The following is a 17613-nucleotide window of genomic DNA, read 5'->3' as shown; positions in this document are numbered from 1 at the left end:
ACAGAGGGGTATATGTATACAACAAAACAAGGGAAACAGTACAAAAGAGTACACGGAAGGGGTAATCAACGTTGGTAAAAAGACAGGGTTTCCAGCCATGTGATGTCCTGTGCAATGCCATCGGCAGTAATACATAAAGGAAACCACAGAAGAAAGACCCAAGCCAGCCGATGGATATTCCGTCCCCAAGGTGCCTTCCAGGACTCCTCGCTAGGAATGATCAGTGATTAGAAAAGAAAACGAAAAAGCATACGCAGCCAAGTCTGCGCGGGTATATGGCGTTGTTGAAGATTGGTGTAGGTGTAGGTGTGCGCGGGTATCTTGGATTTCGTGTTTGTAGTGTTTTTGTTCGTATGTGCCTTCGTAAAGATCACAGCTCTGTACAAGTGTCCAGCTCATTCATTGTATCTTGAAACGTGTTTGGATGTGGTCCAGCATGGTCGTTATTCTCTATCCCGTGTCCGCGGGACGATGCTTGTAGTCGTGTTTTGTTTTGCCTTCATGTAGAGAGTCTCGCCTTGCGTCAAAGTCTGATCGTGGTATTTTGTCCGTCTCCTAGTACGGTCGAGAGGGGTCGGGTGCCTGATTGGGAGGATAGGGTACTTGCCCAGGTGCTTGATACGGGTGCCCTGCCAGCTCCGGTGGGTACGGCTGGGGCTGATGTGTCGAGCCGTACGACTCTCCAGGGTGCTGCGGGCGAATGGCCAGATTCTGATGCGACTGCTGCTGCATGTACGGACTGGGCAGCTGTGTAGTCCGCATATCGATGGGCGTACCTAAGGACTGTGCATGGCGGCCAATTTCATGATTTGGGTTGCTTGAGGGTTGTTGCAAAAGTGATTGCGGTGGGTAGGCGGGTTGTCGAAACTGATATTCGAAGGATGGGTTCTCCGGCATGGCGCCATAAGTCTGGTGGGGCAGCGATTGAGGTTGCATGGAGTAAGCGGGCGCTGCTTGAATCATACCAGATCTCGTGGACGAGGCAGGACTTGCGACAGATTGAGCTTGAGTGTGCTGTCTGACCATGGAGGCCGGGTCGTGTTCACTAGTGTACGCCGACTGTCCTGGGATGCTGCTGCTGGTAGGAATGAACATGGGAGCTCCTGGACCTTGAAAGGGGGTAGTTGGGCTTGTTTGCGGATGCTGATGTGAGACAGACATGTAAGAATCAGTGCTCCTTCGTGGGAAAGGGCCGGAGTCGTGTCCCATAGACGGAGCAGGCTGCAATGCATACCCTACAGCTCCAGGGCTGTGAGTAATACCCTGTGCGGTTTCAACAGCACCTTCGGGGAACCTTGCTGGCGCAGATGTGGAGCCGTGAGTAGGGTTGAAGATCTGGGAGTGCGGCCAGCCACGTGGAGCAGAAGGTGTGCGAGAGCCGTAGGAGGTTTGCGGCGACTGGAGCAGAGCTTGTTGCTGCATGTTGTAGGGTGTTGGGGCCATGTTCTGCGGGGCCGGTCGAGGATCGTAGGATGCAAGAGGGGCTCTTTCAGTCATCGAGTAGGCTTGTTGCTGGGCGTGTTCGTTGGGGCGGTGTCTCTTGTTCGGATCATCGTCGTAGCCAAAAGTTGAAGAGGGTCCCGCCTGTGTGCTGCTGCGAGGAGAGTAGGGGAAGGTGCGCTTGGAACTGTGGCCGGTGGTTAGCGTCGCATGCTCACTCTCGTGCCCAAAGACGCCATACCCAGCTATGCTGCGGTTCTCTTTGCGCAGTCGTAGTCGTACACCCTGGTCTGAGAAGGTCCTAGACAGATGCGTGGACTCCACGAGCCCGCGCCATTGCTTTTGCTGCACGACATCGAAGGGCTCCGACGTGATGGATCGAAGAAAGACTACCTCGCCAGTATCCCTGTCAAATGTCAATAGCTGTCGAGATCACGAACCGTCCACCACGTACTTTCGCAGCTCGAAAAGGCTGAAGTTGAGCCTATGCTTCCCCAATAACTTGATCGAGATGTCTCCAAACACGAAGAAGCCGCCATCTAAGCCGCGCGTGGTCAGCTAAAGTACTTTGCAGCCAAGTTCCTCTCGTACGCCTACCTTCGTTGTTGATGTCCTTGAGTCTGTGTAGTGATGAGACGCTCTGGCCGGTAATCTCTTGACCAGGGACGACTTGGGATGGGGAGTGCTCACTCGAGCTGGACTGCTGATCCACCTGGAGAGTACATTGCATGAATAGATATGGACTTTGTAAGAATTGTCTGCACGAGACTGTTAGTTCTGCAAGGATGCGTCATACAGCGACCATGTACGTACTTTCCGGGATCCGCATTGGACGTCACTCTCAGCTCGATAATCGGTGGAGGATCGACTGGTTTTCTGTCTGTGTAGGGAGCCGAGATCAGCAATCACGCTCCAAGTTTACGCACATGCATGTTGGATGCTTACTTTTCTCTTTGCCCGGTTGGGTAACGAGGGCTTCCTTTGGTTGTTGGCGAACCACCAGTTCATAATCGCCGCTGTGGGACAACATGGTTAGTTTTGTCTGTCAAACCGTGGTAAAATAGATGTATCGCAGCTTGGGGACTTGGCGCGATTGTTGGCAGCCTTACCTATCCAGCGCTCGATTGCTGGAGGGTGGTTGCTCTGGAGGATATTGATATGAGTAGTTCATCAGAAAGCAGCATGTGAGATGCTCTCCGACAAAACCGCGCTCTCAAGACGACCTAGCAGATTGTCCTTGTGAGACCTGGCCTGGACTGATGAGAAGAGTCGGGAGCACCCGGTTGAATAATGCTGTGACGAAAAGTGCGGGAAGGAGCGAATAACCACTCTCTCTGCTTCAGTCTGAGCAGGTTCGAGTATCCGGTGACTGATCTGGTTGGGTGAGACGCGTCTGGCGGATGCGTCGCGTTTAATTGATTCTGACGTATGAAATTCGGACAGGCAGAGATGGTCCTTGTCGGGCATCAAGCGCGCAGCGCGGGGAGATGAAAAGTTCGTGAAGCACGCGGAGAAGGACTGTCTCAGTGTTGTTGGATGTGCCTCACAAGTTTCCATGCGCAGTAATGTAAGTTGCGAGATGTTGTGGTCGTCTGTCGTGGTGGTTGGAAGTCCGTAAACGTTAGAATGGGAAAAGTCGCATCCAGCCAGGCGAAGAAACGGTTCGCGTGATCCTTCCTCCGGTGCAGCAACAGTATGCGGCGTCAAAGTGGTAGAAGCTATCAGACGTTCAAGAGCGGGTCGGCAACCTTATGGAAGGCTTGCAGATGATGATGCCAGGACCAAAGAACAAAACCCTGACAGAGTAATTTGTTAATCGCACGTCTTCTCGATCGACTACGAGGGATGGTTGCGGGTGGCCTATGGCTGAGGGCTGTAACCGGGACGAGCCAGCGGAAGAGATCCGTGGATGCAAGGTGATAAAAGCGAAGTCAACTGGCCTGTGCAAAGGACAAGCTGAGTCGAGTGCTGCGGTACGGTGTACTCGTACGTACGCAAAAGCTTTCAAGAGCTTTCTGGATCGACAAGTCAAGTTCTGCGGTACAGGCAGTTAATGCGGCGTGAGGAAGCCGTGGTTCGCACGCGTGCGGGAGGGGCAACCGTCGCGAACAGGTGGAAATGGTGGCAGCGCCGAGGGGTGATGGTCGTCGATGCAAGATGGACCAAAAAATAAAATAAGGGCTGAAAGAAATGGCGGATGCCTAATGGTATTTCTCTCTCTGCGCCGCGATGAGTACTTGGATGGGATGGTAACTTCAGCAGCGAAAAGCACTAACCGTGTGTGATGTTTTGGAAAAGTACCGGCCCTGGGCGCTGGTCGACGATCTGACTGGCTCAAAGTCACAGTGCTCCCGCGAACGATGTCTTTTTCGCTCGATGCGCTACCAAAGATTCAAAGTCCCGAGTCCTTGCAAGCGTCCCGGGAAGGCTTCAGTGCACCCATATAATAAATCCCCCAATGCCGAGTCGAACACGGTCACCGGATGTCTTTGAGAACTGACCAAAACCACTGTCTCAGACCTGAGACTAGGCAGATTCTGTCGCGATCAAAGTCTTGCCTTATGACTGTGTGGCGGCTTCTGTTCCAGATGAGGATAACGGGTTTGTCAGCCTTAAACACAAAAATCAATGGGCGGACCTGGAGTTTGGCTGGTGGTTGGTGAAATGAGAAGGGAGATTGCGATCATTTCAATCAATGCTCCAACAAGACCAGCTTCCCAGCCGTGGTGGCATGTTCCTTCAAAACTGCCCCCCAGAAGCAACCCAAGTAGCCTCACAGCACCGCGCAGCACCCCTTGGTCGCTCATCACTCCCTCACATGCAAGCATAAAAAGAACACGCGCCGCGCGCGCCTCGCCCGTCCTTGTTCCTGTCTCACCTGCTGCTGCTGCTTCCCTCCCGTATATGTATATCGCGTGTACGAATATCGTCAGGGCCTGGTCAATTAATCGCATTTCTCTCGGGAATCTTGCCGGGATGCGCGGGAGCTCCTGCTGTCAAGGTGGGACGGCGATATGGATTGCCCTCTCCCGCTGCCCATGACAGGATGGCTTACCGCATTGATATGAGCTTCAACCCTCTTGTGTTCATTTTCTCTCCGCGCCTCCTTGCCAAGGTGCGGCGCCATCACGTCTGTGTGCCATGCAAGACATGGCCGTTTAGCACCGCGCTGTCCGGTCTTTGCATCCTGACCTGTCAACTACATCCCTTTGCGCTCGGCCTCTCTGTCTCACTGTCTCGCTCTCACCTCGTCGCAACCGGACAACCCGTCGCTTGCTGGAAGAGTTATGCAACGAGCCTTTTGTGCAGCCCGCAGTGCACCCAAGCGACACTCGCCATCGCCGTCAATCGGAAGGTCGTGCATCAAGGCCCTTAGAGATGAACCTGTCCCCTGTCAAAGGACGTCGACATACTGAACACAGGGCGCCACGTTTCCTCGCGGACGCGCGCAGTCGCGTGGCATTTTGGCTTGCAGACCTGCAGCTGTAAGCCAGGGATTATCATGATTTCTATTCGTCTCGGGTTTCGCAAAGAAAATCAACGGTCAGAGACATCTCTTACTCAAATCTCCACGTGGCTTTGACAAAAACCTTCCGAACAGTGCCCTGACTGACGTGCATTTGACCGACTGCTTAAAGTGGTCTTGCCCGCCATGGCTTTTGCCCCAAACCGTCTCTATCTCTTCTCAAAACATCACTCTATTGAAAGATAGTCACAGCTATTGTGTTGACGGGCAGGCCGAGTCACATCATGGGCCCTGCCAGATCGGTAGATTATTCCACCGGTTAGTGCTCGAGGCTAACCCGGAAAGGCCTGCATGTATGCTTAAGCGACTATCAGGAGCTCATTGGGTCTTGTGTCTTCTATGTATGTACCGCTCTCGCTATCACCGCTCATGCATGAACATCGCATAAGAAACGCGCAGTGTGCTCACCGACAACTATTTGCTATTTCCAGTGTGTATGCATATGTCCCCAACTCTTCTTACAGGCAAGATGCACACAAGACTATTTTAGAGACAAGACTGTTGGAAGCGAGGCCGAATCGGGACTTTCTCCACAATCACGCATGTCATACAGCGAGTCAGGTCGTGCTCGATTCAGATATTGATATGCAGAACCCGTCACATCTGCAGTTCATGCAGGATGCAGGGCACTCACTCCAGGCTGTTGGCTTGCAAGGTGCTCAGTAAGCCGTCGACTCGATCGCTGAGGGTCCCGCAGAGACTCACATCGCGAGGAGCCACCTGTCTGCGTCCGAAGGACAATCTCGAAGACCAGAAGGCGCACGTCGCGGTCTCAGATTTCGAGGTGTCAACCAGCGCCATTCTAATTGGACAGCATGATTTATGCACTCCAATAACGGCATCTACATTCGTACCTCCATCCGAAACAATCATTGCTTTGCGCGCTGCAGAAGACAGCAGCATCATACACGCTTGGGGTCTAAGCTCGAATTCTCAGTTATTCAATTGTGGCTGTCGAAAGGCACAGCCGCAGTACTCCTGAGGTTCAGAGAGTCGCCCAACGCAAGCGTGTACGACGACAGCCCTGGTAGGCCAAGTCCATCGAGCTCAAAGGCATTGTAGCCTTTCGACGGTCCTGTGTTAACGTTACTCCGAGCCAGGAAGTCAGACACATCGCACGCGTGAAGGGGGGAAAAGAAGGTTCTGACCGAAACGCGTGCAGTTGTGCATCTCATGCGATACGTGCTTGCTTTGTGTGACTCTCGCTCGCCAGCTCAGTTCTTTCCTGGACCTCGGTCGCCAAGCCGTGTTCTTCGACCGGCTATCGCGTTCGGGAATCTTTCTCTCATCCTTCTAGCACAGCCCTGTAGATGTCTTGAACGCTATTTCCTTCAGTAGCCTTGCAGAAAGGAGAAATGTCCATGCCTGCTGAATCAACTATTGCGCACTTCGCTGCCGTTCGGCAGAACCTTAAAATCCTCAGAAGCGCAAACGGTAGTCGTCGCGCTTCCAAGTCAAACCTGCCAATGATCTCGGCCGTGGAGAACTTCTGGTGGAGTCTAGCGTTTGACCTTTTTATCTGCACACGAACACCATCACAAGAATCAGAATTTCCACCAAACAGGTGTCACGAAATGTCTCATTATCGTCGATTCTGCGACAATTCTACGTTGCCAATCTCTCAGGGCGTGCCTTCCTTCACTCCCTTCGACAAGCTTCGCCGAAGACGGAGACACCAACCGTTTTCTGGAAGACAGAGCGGATCATTACTCGTGATCCTTCCAGCCTCGAGGTTCAAAGAGACCCTCGTGTCTTGAATCCATCATGGCCGTGATCCTCCGTCGAATAGCAGAGGCATATTACGTTGACGCTATCATCTTCAAGGACCGATTAGGATGCGCTCGTCTTCGGACATGCCTCTTGTGGAAGCGCCTGTCTTTGTTCGTCTTTGGAAAATGGACGCACACGTGGCACCCGGGTTCCGAAATCAGCCTCTTATGCATGTGGTCGTCATATGACACTGGCCGAGTCTCGCTGTTGTGGCTTGCGCGTGCAGTTGCACAGCAGAATTGACTTTATGAGTTTACCAGAGTCTATGCTACATGATACGAAAACCCTATCCTCGTAGCCGTATTGGTGCTGTGCACCAGCACTTTCTATGCCAGTCTTTTTCGTGCCGTGCCGGCGACGTCACCTACCAGTCGAAGAATAACGCGTGGACAAGTTGTAGCTCGCGGAAGAGACAATGGACTGGATTCACGGCCCGTCCGAACAGCCCAAACGTCACGCACGACACACGCGTACTTGAGTCAAGACTCCTTTCAGTATGGCGGGGAGCACAGGTCGGCATTCTCCCAAGCTCTGTGACACGATTCGGGATACCACTATCTAGCCACTGATGGTGGGTGCGTCGCGTATTTGGTGTGCAGCCAGCTTCGACCGTCCCCATTCGGCTCCCAGTCTGAATCTTCTGCCCTCGTAAGGGTCACGAGCCTCGACTAGTCCACTTGCGTCCTCATGTCGTAGAATGCGACTGTAAGCTATGCGCCGGTCTGTTTGACAAGGAAGGTCGGCTTCTGTTGAACAATCTTAATGCTGGTCAGCTGAGCGGGCAAGGAACTCACGCGAGTAATGACCATTCCAAGGTGCCCTCCTGTCAGGGTCCTTTGATAGATTTACTCGTGCGCGTCACGAACCGTCGTCTCCCGGCGCGTACTTCCAACTCTCCACAGAACCTTGTCACGCCTCTCGCGACCAATTTACCAAGCCTTTTGAGGCCGTAGAACTGTACAAGCTTGTTTGTCTTGTCGGTCGCATCCAGCGGGAACGCATGCTGCGGCTTCTTATCCGTGGTTTAGGGCGCTCCTTAACAGACAATGTGCATCTTCACAGTAGCAGACTTCGGCACACAAGACAGCGAGACATGAAGGAAGTTTGGTTCCAGAGATTGGCACACAGATCGGGAACGGCTCGACCGCGGAAATTAAAGGGCTGGTGGCTGCCGCTGCTCGTCACCATGATCACGACGATTTTTGATTCAGATCTTTCCACAACGCAAACGTAGAAAACTGCCATCTGAAGAGCCCCGCGGCTCAGCAAGATAACCATCCACATGCTCCATGCCAGCATCATCAACTATTGTCGTCTCAAAGTTAGACCATATGGCCGCCACAATTCCCTTCATCTCATACATCGCCATATTCTTTCCAACACACATTCGTCCTGCAGACCCGAACGCCAAAAACCATCGAGATCTGTCGCCACCACCATCCACACAGCCTTTCTCGTCAAGCCAACGCTCGGGACGCCAGCGGCCTGGTTCGGGGAAGACTTCGGTATTTCGGTGGACCGAGTGCGCCGCTGAGACAACTCGTACTCCGGCTGGAATGCCGTGGACTTCGGCACCTGGTGGACCCAATGTTGTGTTTGCTGGTGTCATTCGGGGCTGCCCTCCTGGAATTGCCGCGTGAAGTCGCAAAGTCTCTATCACGACTGCATGAAGCAGTGGTAGGTCGTCGATGTCTTTCGAAGATGGAATAGATCCGGCCGATACGCTCTGCGTCGCAGGACTCAGCGTGAGCAGTTCCCTCCGCAACGCTGTCTGTATCGCGGCGTTGCATGGACGACTAAACTCCCATGCCAAGTAGGTCAGCGTGATCCCGGACGTGTCGAATCCAGCGGCAAGATGGTCCAACATCTCAGAGGCGAGATCCAGCCTTTGCTGTCGGCTGAGCTGATTTGTGTCCTTCTCCTTTGTTCCAGCCTCCCCTTCCTCGTGCCTCTTAAGCATGCTTCGCATTTGACCATAGACAGTAGCATCATGACGCGCAGACTCTGCAGCCTTTCCCGACAGTATTGCGGCCTCGGCAGCATCGCACCACTCCAGGCGTTGTTCTTCGATGTCTAGGCTCTTTCGACCGACCCAATCTGGAACGAACCATTGGCCAAGACCAAGATTTGAGAAGAGTTGGAACACATTGGGCATCTCCTGGACCCAGAAGAGGTATGGTTGACGGCTCTTATAGTCGTGAAGCCACTTTGCACCGAGCTCGGGATGGTCAGTGAAGTTCGACCCTTGCTCGAGGCCAAAGATGTATGCAATTACAACGTCCAGAGTTACGGCGGAGAAGAGCTCATAAGCCTCCAGGACAGTTTCAGGCGCGGCGGCGATCCTGGGAAGCATCCGACCATAAAGTATCGTCTCGCTGATTTCGCGGAGCGCCGGCGAGGCTTGTAGCGATGATTTGGCGTAGACGTTGCTAATCATGCGCTTGCGCGCTGAGTGAGCATCCCGCTTCTCCATTGAGAACATGTTGTGCACTCCGCCGTACGCCGAGAATGCGCTGGAGCACCAATCGCCTTTTTCAAAGCCTCCGGTGTACACCTTGAAGACATTCTGTTAGCAATGCAAAGCCAAGGAACCGAAGAGACGTAGTCAGAAGTGCCACGCTGAGCTCCAGAGGTCTTCTGCCAAGAGTGATGGTGGAGGAAAAGTGTCCCTGCAGTCACTTGTGAGAGCTCCATGGTATTTTTACTGTTACCTTGCCTTTGCTTCATTGTTCCTTCATTTTTGCCCTCCTGCTTTGAAGTCCTTGGAGTGTCAATCCTTGAGAGACTGCATTCGCAGTGCGCCTCTCCTAAAGGTGAAATTGCGAGTCTATACCATGCAACGCGACAGGACTCCGAGTGTCCTGGCTCGTATACTCGAGGGATGTGGGGAGCTTCAGCCAGACGAACGTATAGATGAGGGACTACCCGTGATCGTTTCGTTTGAGTATCGTTTCCGAGACTGTGCCGTAGATATGCGAGAGACTTCTGCACACTTGAGAGCAAGCCATGAAGAGACAGTGAAGCAACGTTGAAGCTCACAAGAAGCTCTCCTGAAGCAGCTATGGAGGCTCTTCCGTTTCGCAACCACGCTGTAACGTTCGCAAAAACGAACATGGGCTCAGTGTGGTCTCTGTATTGACCGTCTACGTTATGCAGGATGGAACATGGATACTTGCTGTTCTAATGCCTCCGTCCACACAATTCACGCTTATTTCGTTAGGCCCGAGTCGAACTAGAGGTCCAAGCCGTTCATGAGCTGCGAGGACGGTCGTATTTTCTCGACCGCGCCATCGTGTCCAGAGTATCCAGGCAGGACTCAGTGGTGAGGACCAATGAGCTGCTGATATCTTGGACAATGGCGAGATGAGGTGGCGATAGAGAGCGACACATAGAACGTAGACGACGACTCCTCCCGAGACTACAGAGGCCAGCATACTGTTGAGCGACCAATAGATGCAATCGAGGAGGTAAATGTCGATGAGTCAACGAGAAGGAATACAAGTCGCGCTCGAAAGAATCAAGGAGCTCACAAGTGAGCGGGGTCATTCGACGAGTCAGAGATAGGATGACTCTGAGCGTACCACACGTTGGACCGGGCAAGCGCCAAGAGATAAGATGATTGGTTCTTACCAAAATTATATATGATTACGTCAATCCACTCTGTGAATTCTAGAGAAAACAACGATCGCAATGAACCTCAAGAAACAGCAGCTTAGTGTGCGGCTGAAAGACCAGAGGTCACCTACGACTACGCTGATCGATCTGCCAACAGAACTTCTCAATCAAGTTGTGTCACATTGTCCCGCCACCTCGGTCGGCCATCTATCAAGGACGTCAAGGTCTCTACATGAATTTGTCGAGAAAGAGGGTTGGCGAACATTTACACAAACTCACTTTCCATCGTTGAGTCCTTCAATACACTGGCGAGATGCTGCGCATTCACTTACTACGTTATCGCGTAATTGGCAACGTCGGGCGTTCCTCGCAACATATCTCGGACCATCAGGTGATGCCATCGCCCTGCCCAGTGGGCAGCCAATCAAGAAATGGAAACGACCGGGAGGCCAGACTATGGGATTTCAACCCGCTGTCGATAGCTACGAGCACTTTGTCGAGAATTGCTGGACAGATCGACGACAAGTTGTTGCTTGGAGCGCTGGCGCAGAGTTGGTTGTACGTGTCAAGGTGAGAGATGCAGCAACCGAAGACGCATATCGCAGCGCATCACCTCGAGACAAACAGGAGAAATTCGAAAACAACGGTACGCGGGTGCGGTGGTGGACCTACAAGCCTCTGAGCAGTGTCGAAGGCCGTGACGACATCACCAGCATAAAAATTCTTAGGCCAAAAACTCAACAGGAACGCAAGAATATCGACAGCAGCGAACAAATCATCATCGGAACCGCCAATGGAGACTTGCAGCTGCTAGAAATGCCGCCTGTCTCGGAAGGAAGTGTCATCAAGACGTATTATGTCACGAACGGCGTCTCAGTACGGTCCATGTCTTTATCGATGGATTTCGAAAGCTCCCAGAATCAACCACAGCACCTAGCTGCCAATCTATCAGACTCCAAGGTTGCACTATATCAAGTGGACTCTATGCAGCTCAAAATCGCGCCCGTTAGTGAGATTGATGCTACACCCCAAAGTCGAAAAGGTTGTCGAATCTGGTCGACCAAGTTCTTGAGTCCCGGTCGCTTGGCCATTGGATTAGGGCCATCTATGGCACCCATCAACATCTTTGAAATCCGTCCAGAAGGCATTGTAGAAGAGCCCGTGCGGAGAATAGGTCTTGCCGGAAGTGCGGATGAACCAGAGACAGTCAGAGTTTCTTCGATATATCCCATCGAGCATGTATTGGACAGCAACGGTGGTCGTGATGGCAATCTTTTCCTCAGTGGTGGCTATGATGGTATCGTGAGACTGCACGACATGCGATCGCCGTCACCATCTACAGCTGTCTATCACGACCCCACAGACGATGCCGCCATCTATTCTCTCTTGTCCCGAGGCAGAGATCGTGTCGTAGCCGGTGCTTCACGCCATGGATTACTCAAGATGTTCGATCTCCGCATGTCTGGAGGTAGCCTATACGACTATGCCGGATCCTCAGATACCAATGATTCTGCCACTGGAGACTGGAACTTATTCATCAATCCTCGAGATAGATACGTCAACTCGACATGGAGAGGACCGAATAGCTGGATGCGTCGCAGTGCTGAGGGATCCGTCTACAATCTCTCATCGCCATCACCGACCTCACCCTTCATCTTCGCGGGAGTGGAAAATGCGGTTGTCGAGTTCAATTTCTCCTCCGTACTTGATAAACACCCAGATCCGATCTTCCTTGGAAAACCTCATGGACGCAAGGGCCAACGAGCTCATGCCCCTTCGTACCTGCAGCATAAGCTCGACATACTCAACTTGGCAATGTACTCGCAGGGTACAGACGGCTCAAGAGAGGGCATGAGATTGCGTACTCAACGAAGTGTCCAGGAGACAATAGGGCTGGGTACCAATTCCACTGACCTGGACGAGCGTTGGAAGTAAAATCATTAGGGGTATCTCGAGTCAGCGAACCTCTGACATGCAGGCCACACGGCTCGGTCGCCATGTCTACAAATGGATCTTCAAGTTGGGCCTCGGGACAGTGTGGTTAGGTGGGTACACGGTTGCTGCACGACACACACATGCATAAGAAAAAGTTTTCAATCAAACCTTCGCAATCTCTGACTTTTGTTTGACGCTGGCCTCCATGCAAGCGGATTGGACCCCTTTCATCCGACGGTTCACCCGCAGTGCAGATCTTGTGTACAAGATGGAGACCTCAAAAGTGTCAATTCGGCAATCGCAAACAAGGTTGGTCGGGCCAAAACCTTATGTACTACGGCAGATCGCCAGTATCATGAGTCAGGTTGGATGTGTCTGTCTAAATCCCGGGCGATGGGGGTACATATCTCGGTGTCTCCGAGTTCTGTTGTATCGATCCACAGTGGCTGTGATGTGTCGTAGATCAACCTGCCCTGTCGAATCTTGACATTTGTCAGATCATACCTCCTGCAGCACTCACAAGGGTACGAAGAGCATAACACCCGCGGAGCCGGTATCTTGTTGAAGGGAAGAACCAGGCGCCAACTCTGGGATAGTCTTCTCAATCACCTGCCTAGTTCCGTCACTGCATATTACCTCCGGTAAATCGTGTCGCCCTGCATGTACGACAGAATAACGACATATTCGGTGCATCTGTCTTTATGCTAGCTTACCAAGATTTGTGAACCAGCATAGCAAGAACGAGATCTCTTGCCCCTCTAGTAGCGGTAGATGTCATTTGGCTCCTTGCCTAAGACATACCCGACAAGTGTCCAAGCAGATGTGTGCATTGCCATAACACTGACGTCTATATCTATTGGCGATACACCTGGATTGTATTCTCATCATCCTTTCCGAGTCCGGCTGCCCTGAGTAGCAGCATCAAGGTAATTTTATCGGCCAACGACAGTTCAATGAGAACGCCATCTCCAAGCTACTATCAATCGCTTCGACCAAGTGATCGATCCCCGAAGAAAGCAGCGATGAAGTCTGAGCAAGAGGTCTCGCGAGGGTACAGGAATGTTGAGGTCTCTAAGATGAGGCAATAGGAAAAGAAGGAGCTACCAAGGTCAGTGAGCCTTTGACAAATGTGACGATTTCGTGCCTAATTTTCAGAGGTGCTACAGCAGTCTTGCGCATAGTATACAGAGAATATCTCGAAAAATTCAATAGATAGAAGGAAGTCATGGACCTGCGGCTTCTTGCTCTTGGCCCAGGCTCATAACCACTTCGCATCAAGAGGTCACTCTAATCGATTCTTGAACAGGCGATATAGGCTTCACGGTCCTAACGAAAAGCCATGATGATTCAGTAGACCAAGATTGAGTTCATCTTCGACATCATAGGTCTCATCGGTCTTCGTGACTGTACGGGAACGTCTGAAGAGATGTACTGGAGCAGAATACACAGAGACGACGAGATATGAGTGGTCTAACCATGTCCCGTTAGTAGCACAGCTCTTGTTATATCGACTTGTAGTCCAACTGCCAGACCTTTGGGAAACGTGAATTGTCTTCCGCGGTCAAAACATTACTGGTGTTGGTCGGACAGTCCGAGTCTACTAACTCTTTACTAAGTATCTGCGTAGCTTATGAGTTCGTAAAGAGGTCGCAAAATCAACATGTCATTCTATGTACAGGAAGAGAAGAGTGACACCGACACCAAGGTGATCTTGAGGTAACGTTCTCCATTGAGCCTTATATCCACGCACCATACGGCACAGTTATACAGCCAGAGAGAAGCAGACTGACAGGTGCGTAGGTCTATCGCTTTGTTTTATTGATCCTGACAAGTCCCGTTTTTTTTTGGAAGGATAATATCGGACAAGGCTTAACGTGTAGAGGTGGGACTGTGAGAGTGCTATGGAAGTCACGTATCTACCCCCCTACTTCCTCTTCCGTCTAGGCTCCATGTCTTCTGGCATCAGTATCGACCTTACTCTGAGAGACAAGTTGTGTCCATGATCAGCAACTTCGTTGAGTGTGTCCCGAGCAAGCTACCGGATGCAGAGTCACAAGCTACTTCTAAGGCCGCTCCGACCAGTCCTGACTTTAAATCAAGACGGGTTCGAGATTGCAAGATCTAACAACTGAAAGGTCTGCTAACCTCACCACTCTGATACGCCTCAATGATCCCTCGAATGTTAACATACAACCCAGCAACACAAACAAAGCCCCCAGCAAAGAACGTCGCGACCGCCAACGCAGCCTGAAAAGATCTCGCCTTCCACCCTCGAACACCACCATGATCGTGGTAAACATCATGCAGCCAAAAGCAACCCGCGATACCATATGTATACCACGCCGCAAACAGACTCGCCGCGAGTCCAATCAAATAATTAAACACCGGCACCCCAACCGCAAGCACAAAAGCCAAAACATTCATAACCACCACAAGCAACATCCAAGTAGTCCAGCCAAGATAGGTATGAGAGTGCATATGCTTCGTGCCCCGAAACAATCGTACAAACACCAATTTAGCAGCCGTGTGTGCGTACAAACAGCCTGCGATGAGAAAATTTGGGATTGCGATTGCATAGGCTGCTTTTTGGTAGGTAGAGGGTAGAGAGGAAAAGGAGGGTGAGGTTACGGTGGAGCCAATGTAGATGTAGGTTATTGCGGCGAAGATGGCGTAGTAGGTTGTTGCAAAGGTTTGGAGTGTGTAGGCTGCTTTCATTGCGTCGGTGGGGGTTTTCATTTCGGACATGAGGATGAAGAACCTTTGAATTGTATCAGCATGGATCTTGATGCAAAGGGCGTGGATACAGGAGAAGTAAGTGCAAGACTTACATGAAGTGTCCAGCGTAGGCAAAAACGGGATTCGTCACACTGCTAAACGCAGTATAGAAACTCGGGCTTTCAACAACTCTTACACGTCTTCCCTCCTCTGGTTCCAATCCAGCACCTACCATCCCCACGATACCTGCAACAGCAATGCACACCACACTAGGCACACTTAACCACCCCAACCTCTCCAACGTACGCGGAAAACTGCCAACCAGAGTCGGCACCGCAAACACCACCGCCCCCAACACAGGACACAACCTCTCCCCACTCAAACTGCTCAACGCAATCTGACCAGCAAGCAACTGTCCTCCCGTAGCAAAAACCGCAAAAATGACCGTTCCAGCACCAAGCACTTCTTTGCCCACTCTACCAGCGAGGATATGGCCTGCATCACCCATATTGTGTACTTGAGGATGACGAAGCTTGAATTTGACGAGAAGCCAGGAAGTGTAGGTGGCGAAAATGCCGAGGAAAATTATAACGACGAGACCAGGGACGAGGCCGATGGTTGCGAGACTGGAGGGGAGAGAGAGCATACCGTTGCTGACGATCTCTGCTATCATGAGGATGGAGACGAGGGGCCAGGAGAGAGTTTTGTATTTGATCTGTGGGCGAGAAGGTGTTAGCCAGTGGTAGAGGACAAGCTGACACTGTGACAAGAAAGGACACGAGCGGACAAGACATGGAGAGGAATTGTGCCATTGGAGAGGGTTGTTAATTGTCACCGTGCTGAGGTGTCAAACCGACTTCAGCCTTATGGCGGTGGAGAGCGAGCAGATTGTGTAGAGAGAACACATGTTCTTCGTATCGACTCGGTGTCCAGTTGGTTTGTCAGACAATGCTCCCTGATTGATGTTGCTTCGTCCTTGTGACATCTCGTATAACAGACCAGCACACAAGAGATGGTATCTGGTGTATTCTTGTGTATAAAATATCGTGGCTCGAAGTGGTGCTGTTCTCGCTATGCAACTCCTCCTGTCATATTTTGGTTGCGCCCATGCTTCCACGAAGCCTTTAGCGACTTTGCTGTGTCGTAAATTCCACTGTGATTTTTACATGTTTGGGGTCGGGTCTCCAGTATATCCAATTTTGGTCTTGTATCGATTTCGGATTTGGCATCATATATCCATGTTTCTGTCACAACTTCCTTGCCCTTTATAAACTCCGTCCAAGTCGGTTTCCAGAAGAGCAGCCAGATTTTTTATATTTGACACAGCGTTGGATAGGACGAGAAAACCGAGAAAAGTTGTAAAAGTCTTACCTGATGATGTTCCTCTTCCCCAAACACATCATTCACACCACCAGCAACCTCGCCTTCTCCATAATCCGTAAAAGCCGTTGTGTCAGCATGTCGACTGTGCTCATGTTTTCCCGCCATAATTGCTGCACACGACTCGTGGAGACATGAAAAGCAGAAGCCAGGAGGGCAAAGGTCAGTTTTGACGCGATGAAATATGCCAAAAAGTTGGTCGAAATTATTGGTCTACAAGCTTTTCTCCTTATACTTGTCTTTCGGCTGCTTGTGACGTATCCAAGAAAAAAATAGGTCGGATGGAAAAAGGTACGAGATAAGGTTTCACGGGCCGAAAGAGGAAGACGCGGAGGTGAGTGTGTGGTTAAATCCTTTCCCGTGCGATACAGAAAAAGTGATGGAGATGCCTGTGCCAGAGTAAAACTTGAACGTGGGATGATGTCGTTCGCATGAGAAAGAGACGGATGATCAAAAGACCGAAAGAGCGGAGATTGAGACATCTGGGCAATATAATTTAGGCGCTGTCCGCCATGGCGTGTTTGGATCTGATAATCAATAGAAAAAAGACTTTGTTGATGCTGTTGATTGCATCTGATAAGATATACAAGAAACACTTGATTGTCAGCCATTCTGCAACCGAGACAGCGGAATTTTAGCTCTACAATATTGTATCTCGGGAGAGCAGGATGCCTCGTGGCCTCCGCAAGACTACTTCTGCTAGTTATGGAAACCATTGCACTTTCACAGGCGACAAGTCTTCGCGCGCAGAAAGATGACAGTGGAGCACACGACACATGACTAGGGCTTGGACATGCGTTCGTGTGTGATATCTTCTACTCTAAGTAGATAATCCTCGGTAACATCACATCGATATCATCTTCAAGATCTGGATAAACAATACCGAAGTCGCCTATGCAGTGTTGTATAATTCGTACCAAAGATCCTACAGGTCGGCGAAACTTGGCCGCACCTCATGATCTGCCAACAGGCCGAGAAGGATTTATTTCCAAGCGATAAGCAGAGATGAGCTTACAAGCTACATGCCGTGTCCGGACCGAGCCTGATGTTACTGCAGTGATTTCTTTGAGGAGAGCCGAGATAGGTATGAAGGAAAAAGAGTAAGAAATGAGGCTGAAGACCTACCGCATTCCTCAGTAGTAAGCATTGCTAAGATGTTGGTCAAGTGGAGCTCCCACGTGGTTTACGAGTGCTTGCATTCCGAGAAAAGGTGGGCAAGCATGGCTTGTTGT

The 17613-nt window shown here is 51.2% G+C and overlaps 5 protein-coding genes across 5 annotated transcripts; 2 read left to right on the top strand and 3 right to left on the bottom strand.

Moving 5' to 3' along the window:
* Window positions 1-345: 345 nt before the first annotated feature.
* AUEXF2481DRAFT_151699 (uncharacterized protein) lies at window positions 346-2956 on the bottom strand. Its single transcript, XM_013493735.1, has 7 exons — window positions 2550-2956; window positions 2386-2456; window positions 2254-2320; window positions 2032-2198; window positions 1895-1979; window positions 1682-1846; window positions 346-1627 (listed from the first exon to the last, which is right to left on the bottom strand). Exons 1-7 carry the CDS (start codon window positions 2609-2611, stop codon window positions 556-558), a joined length of 1689 nt encoding a protein of 562 aa, XP_013349189.1. The 5' UTR covers window positions 2612-2956; the 3' UTR covers window positions 346-555.
* A 1756-nt stretch (window positions 2957-4712) lies between these two features.
* AUEXF2481DRAFT_151723 (uncharacterized protein) lies at window positions 4713-5669 on the top strand. The gene is made up of 3 exons (XM_013493734.1): window positions 4713-4983; window positions 5042-5307; window positions 5366-5669. The coding sequence occupies exons 1-3, from the start codon at window positions 4943-4945 to the stop codon at window positions 5548-5550; spliced, it is 492 nt and encodes a 163-aa protein (XP_013349188.1). The 5' UTR covers window positions 4713-4942; the 3' UTR covers window positions 5551-5669.
* Window positions 5670-7943: 2274 nt separating this feature from the next.
* Window positions 7944-9218, bottom strand: AUEXF2481DRAFT_585 (uncharacterized protein; the record flags this gene model as incomplete). Its single annotated transcript, XM_013493638.1, has 1 exon — window positions 7944-9218. One exon carries the CDS (start codon window positions 9216-9218, stop codon window positions 7944-7946), a length of 1275 nt encoding a protein of 424 aa, XP_013349092.1.
* A 1208-nt stretch (window positions 9219-10426) lies between these two features.
* AUEXF2481DRAFT_584 (uncharacterized protein) lies at window positions 10427-12286 on the top strand (the record flags this gene model as incomplete). Its single annotated transcript, XM_013493636.1, has 1 exon — window positions 10427-12286. One exon carries the CDS (start codon window positions 10427-10429, stop codon window positions 12284-12286), a length of 1860 nt encoding a protein of 619 aa, XP_013349090.1.
* A 1886-nt stretch (window positions 12287-14172) lies between these two features.
* On the bottom strand, window positions 14173-16859 carry AUEXF2481DRAFT_34908 (uncharacterized protein). Its single transcript, XM_013493733.1, has 3 exons — window positions 16373-16859; window positions 15115-15716; window positions 14173-15044 (listed from the first exon to the last, which is right to left on the bottom strand). The coding sequence occupies exons 1-3, from the start codon at window positions 16487-16489 to the stop codon at window positions 14408-14410; spliced, it is 1356 nt and encodes a 451-aa protein (XP_013349187.1). The 5' UTR covers window positions 16490-16859; the 3' UTR covers window positions 14173-14407.
* Window positions 16860-17613: the final 754 nt, after the last annotated feature.

The sequence above is a fragment of the Aureobasidium subglaciale genome (assembly GCF_000721755.1).
Source record: "Aureobasidium subglaciale EXF-2481 unplaced genomic scaffold scaffold_0, whole genome shotgun sequence".
Taxonomy (NCBI): domain Eukaryota; kingdom Fungi; phylum Ascomycota; class Dothideomycetes; order Dothideales; family Saccotheciaceae; genus Aureobasidium; species Aureobasidium subglaciale.
Note: the sequence above shows the minus strand (reverse complement) of the source record. Positions and strands in the feature narration are given on the sequence as shown.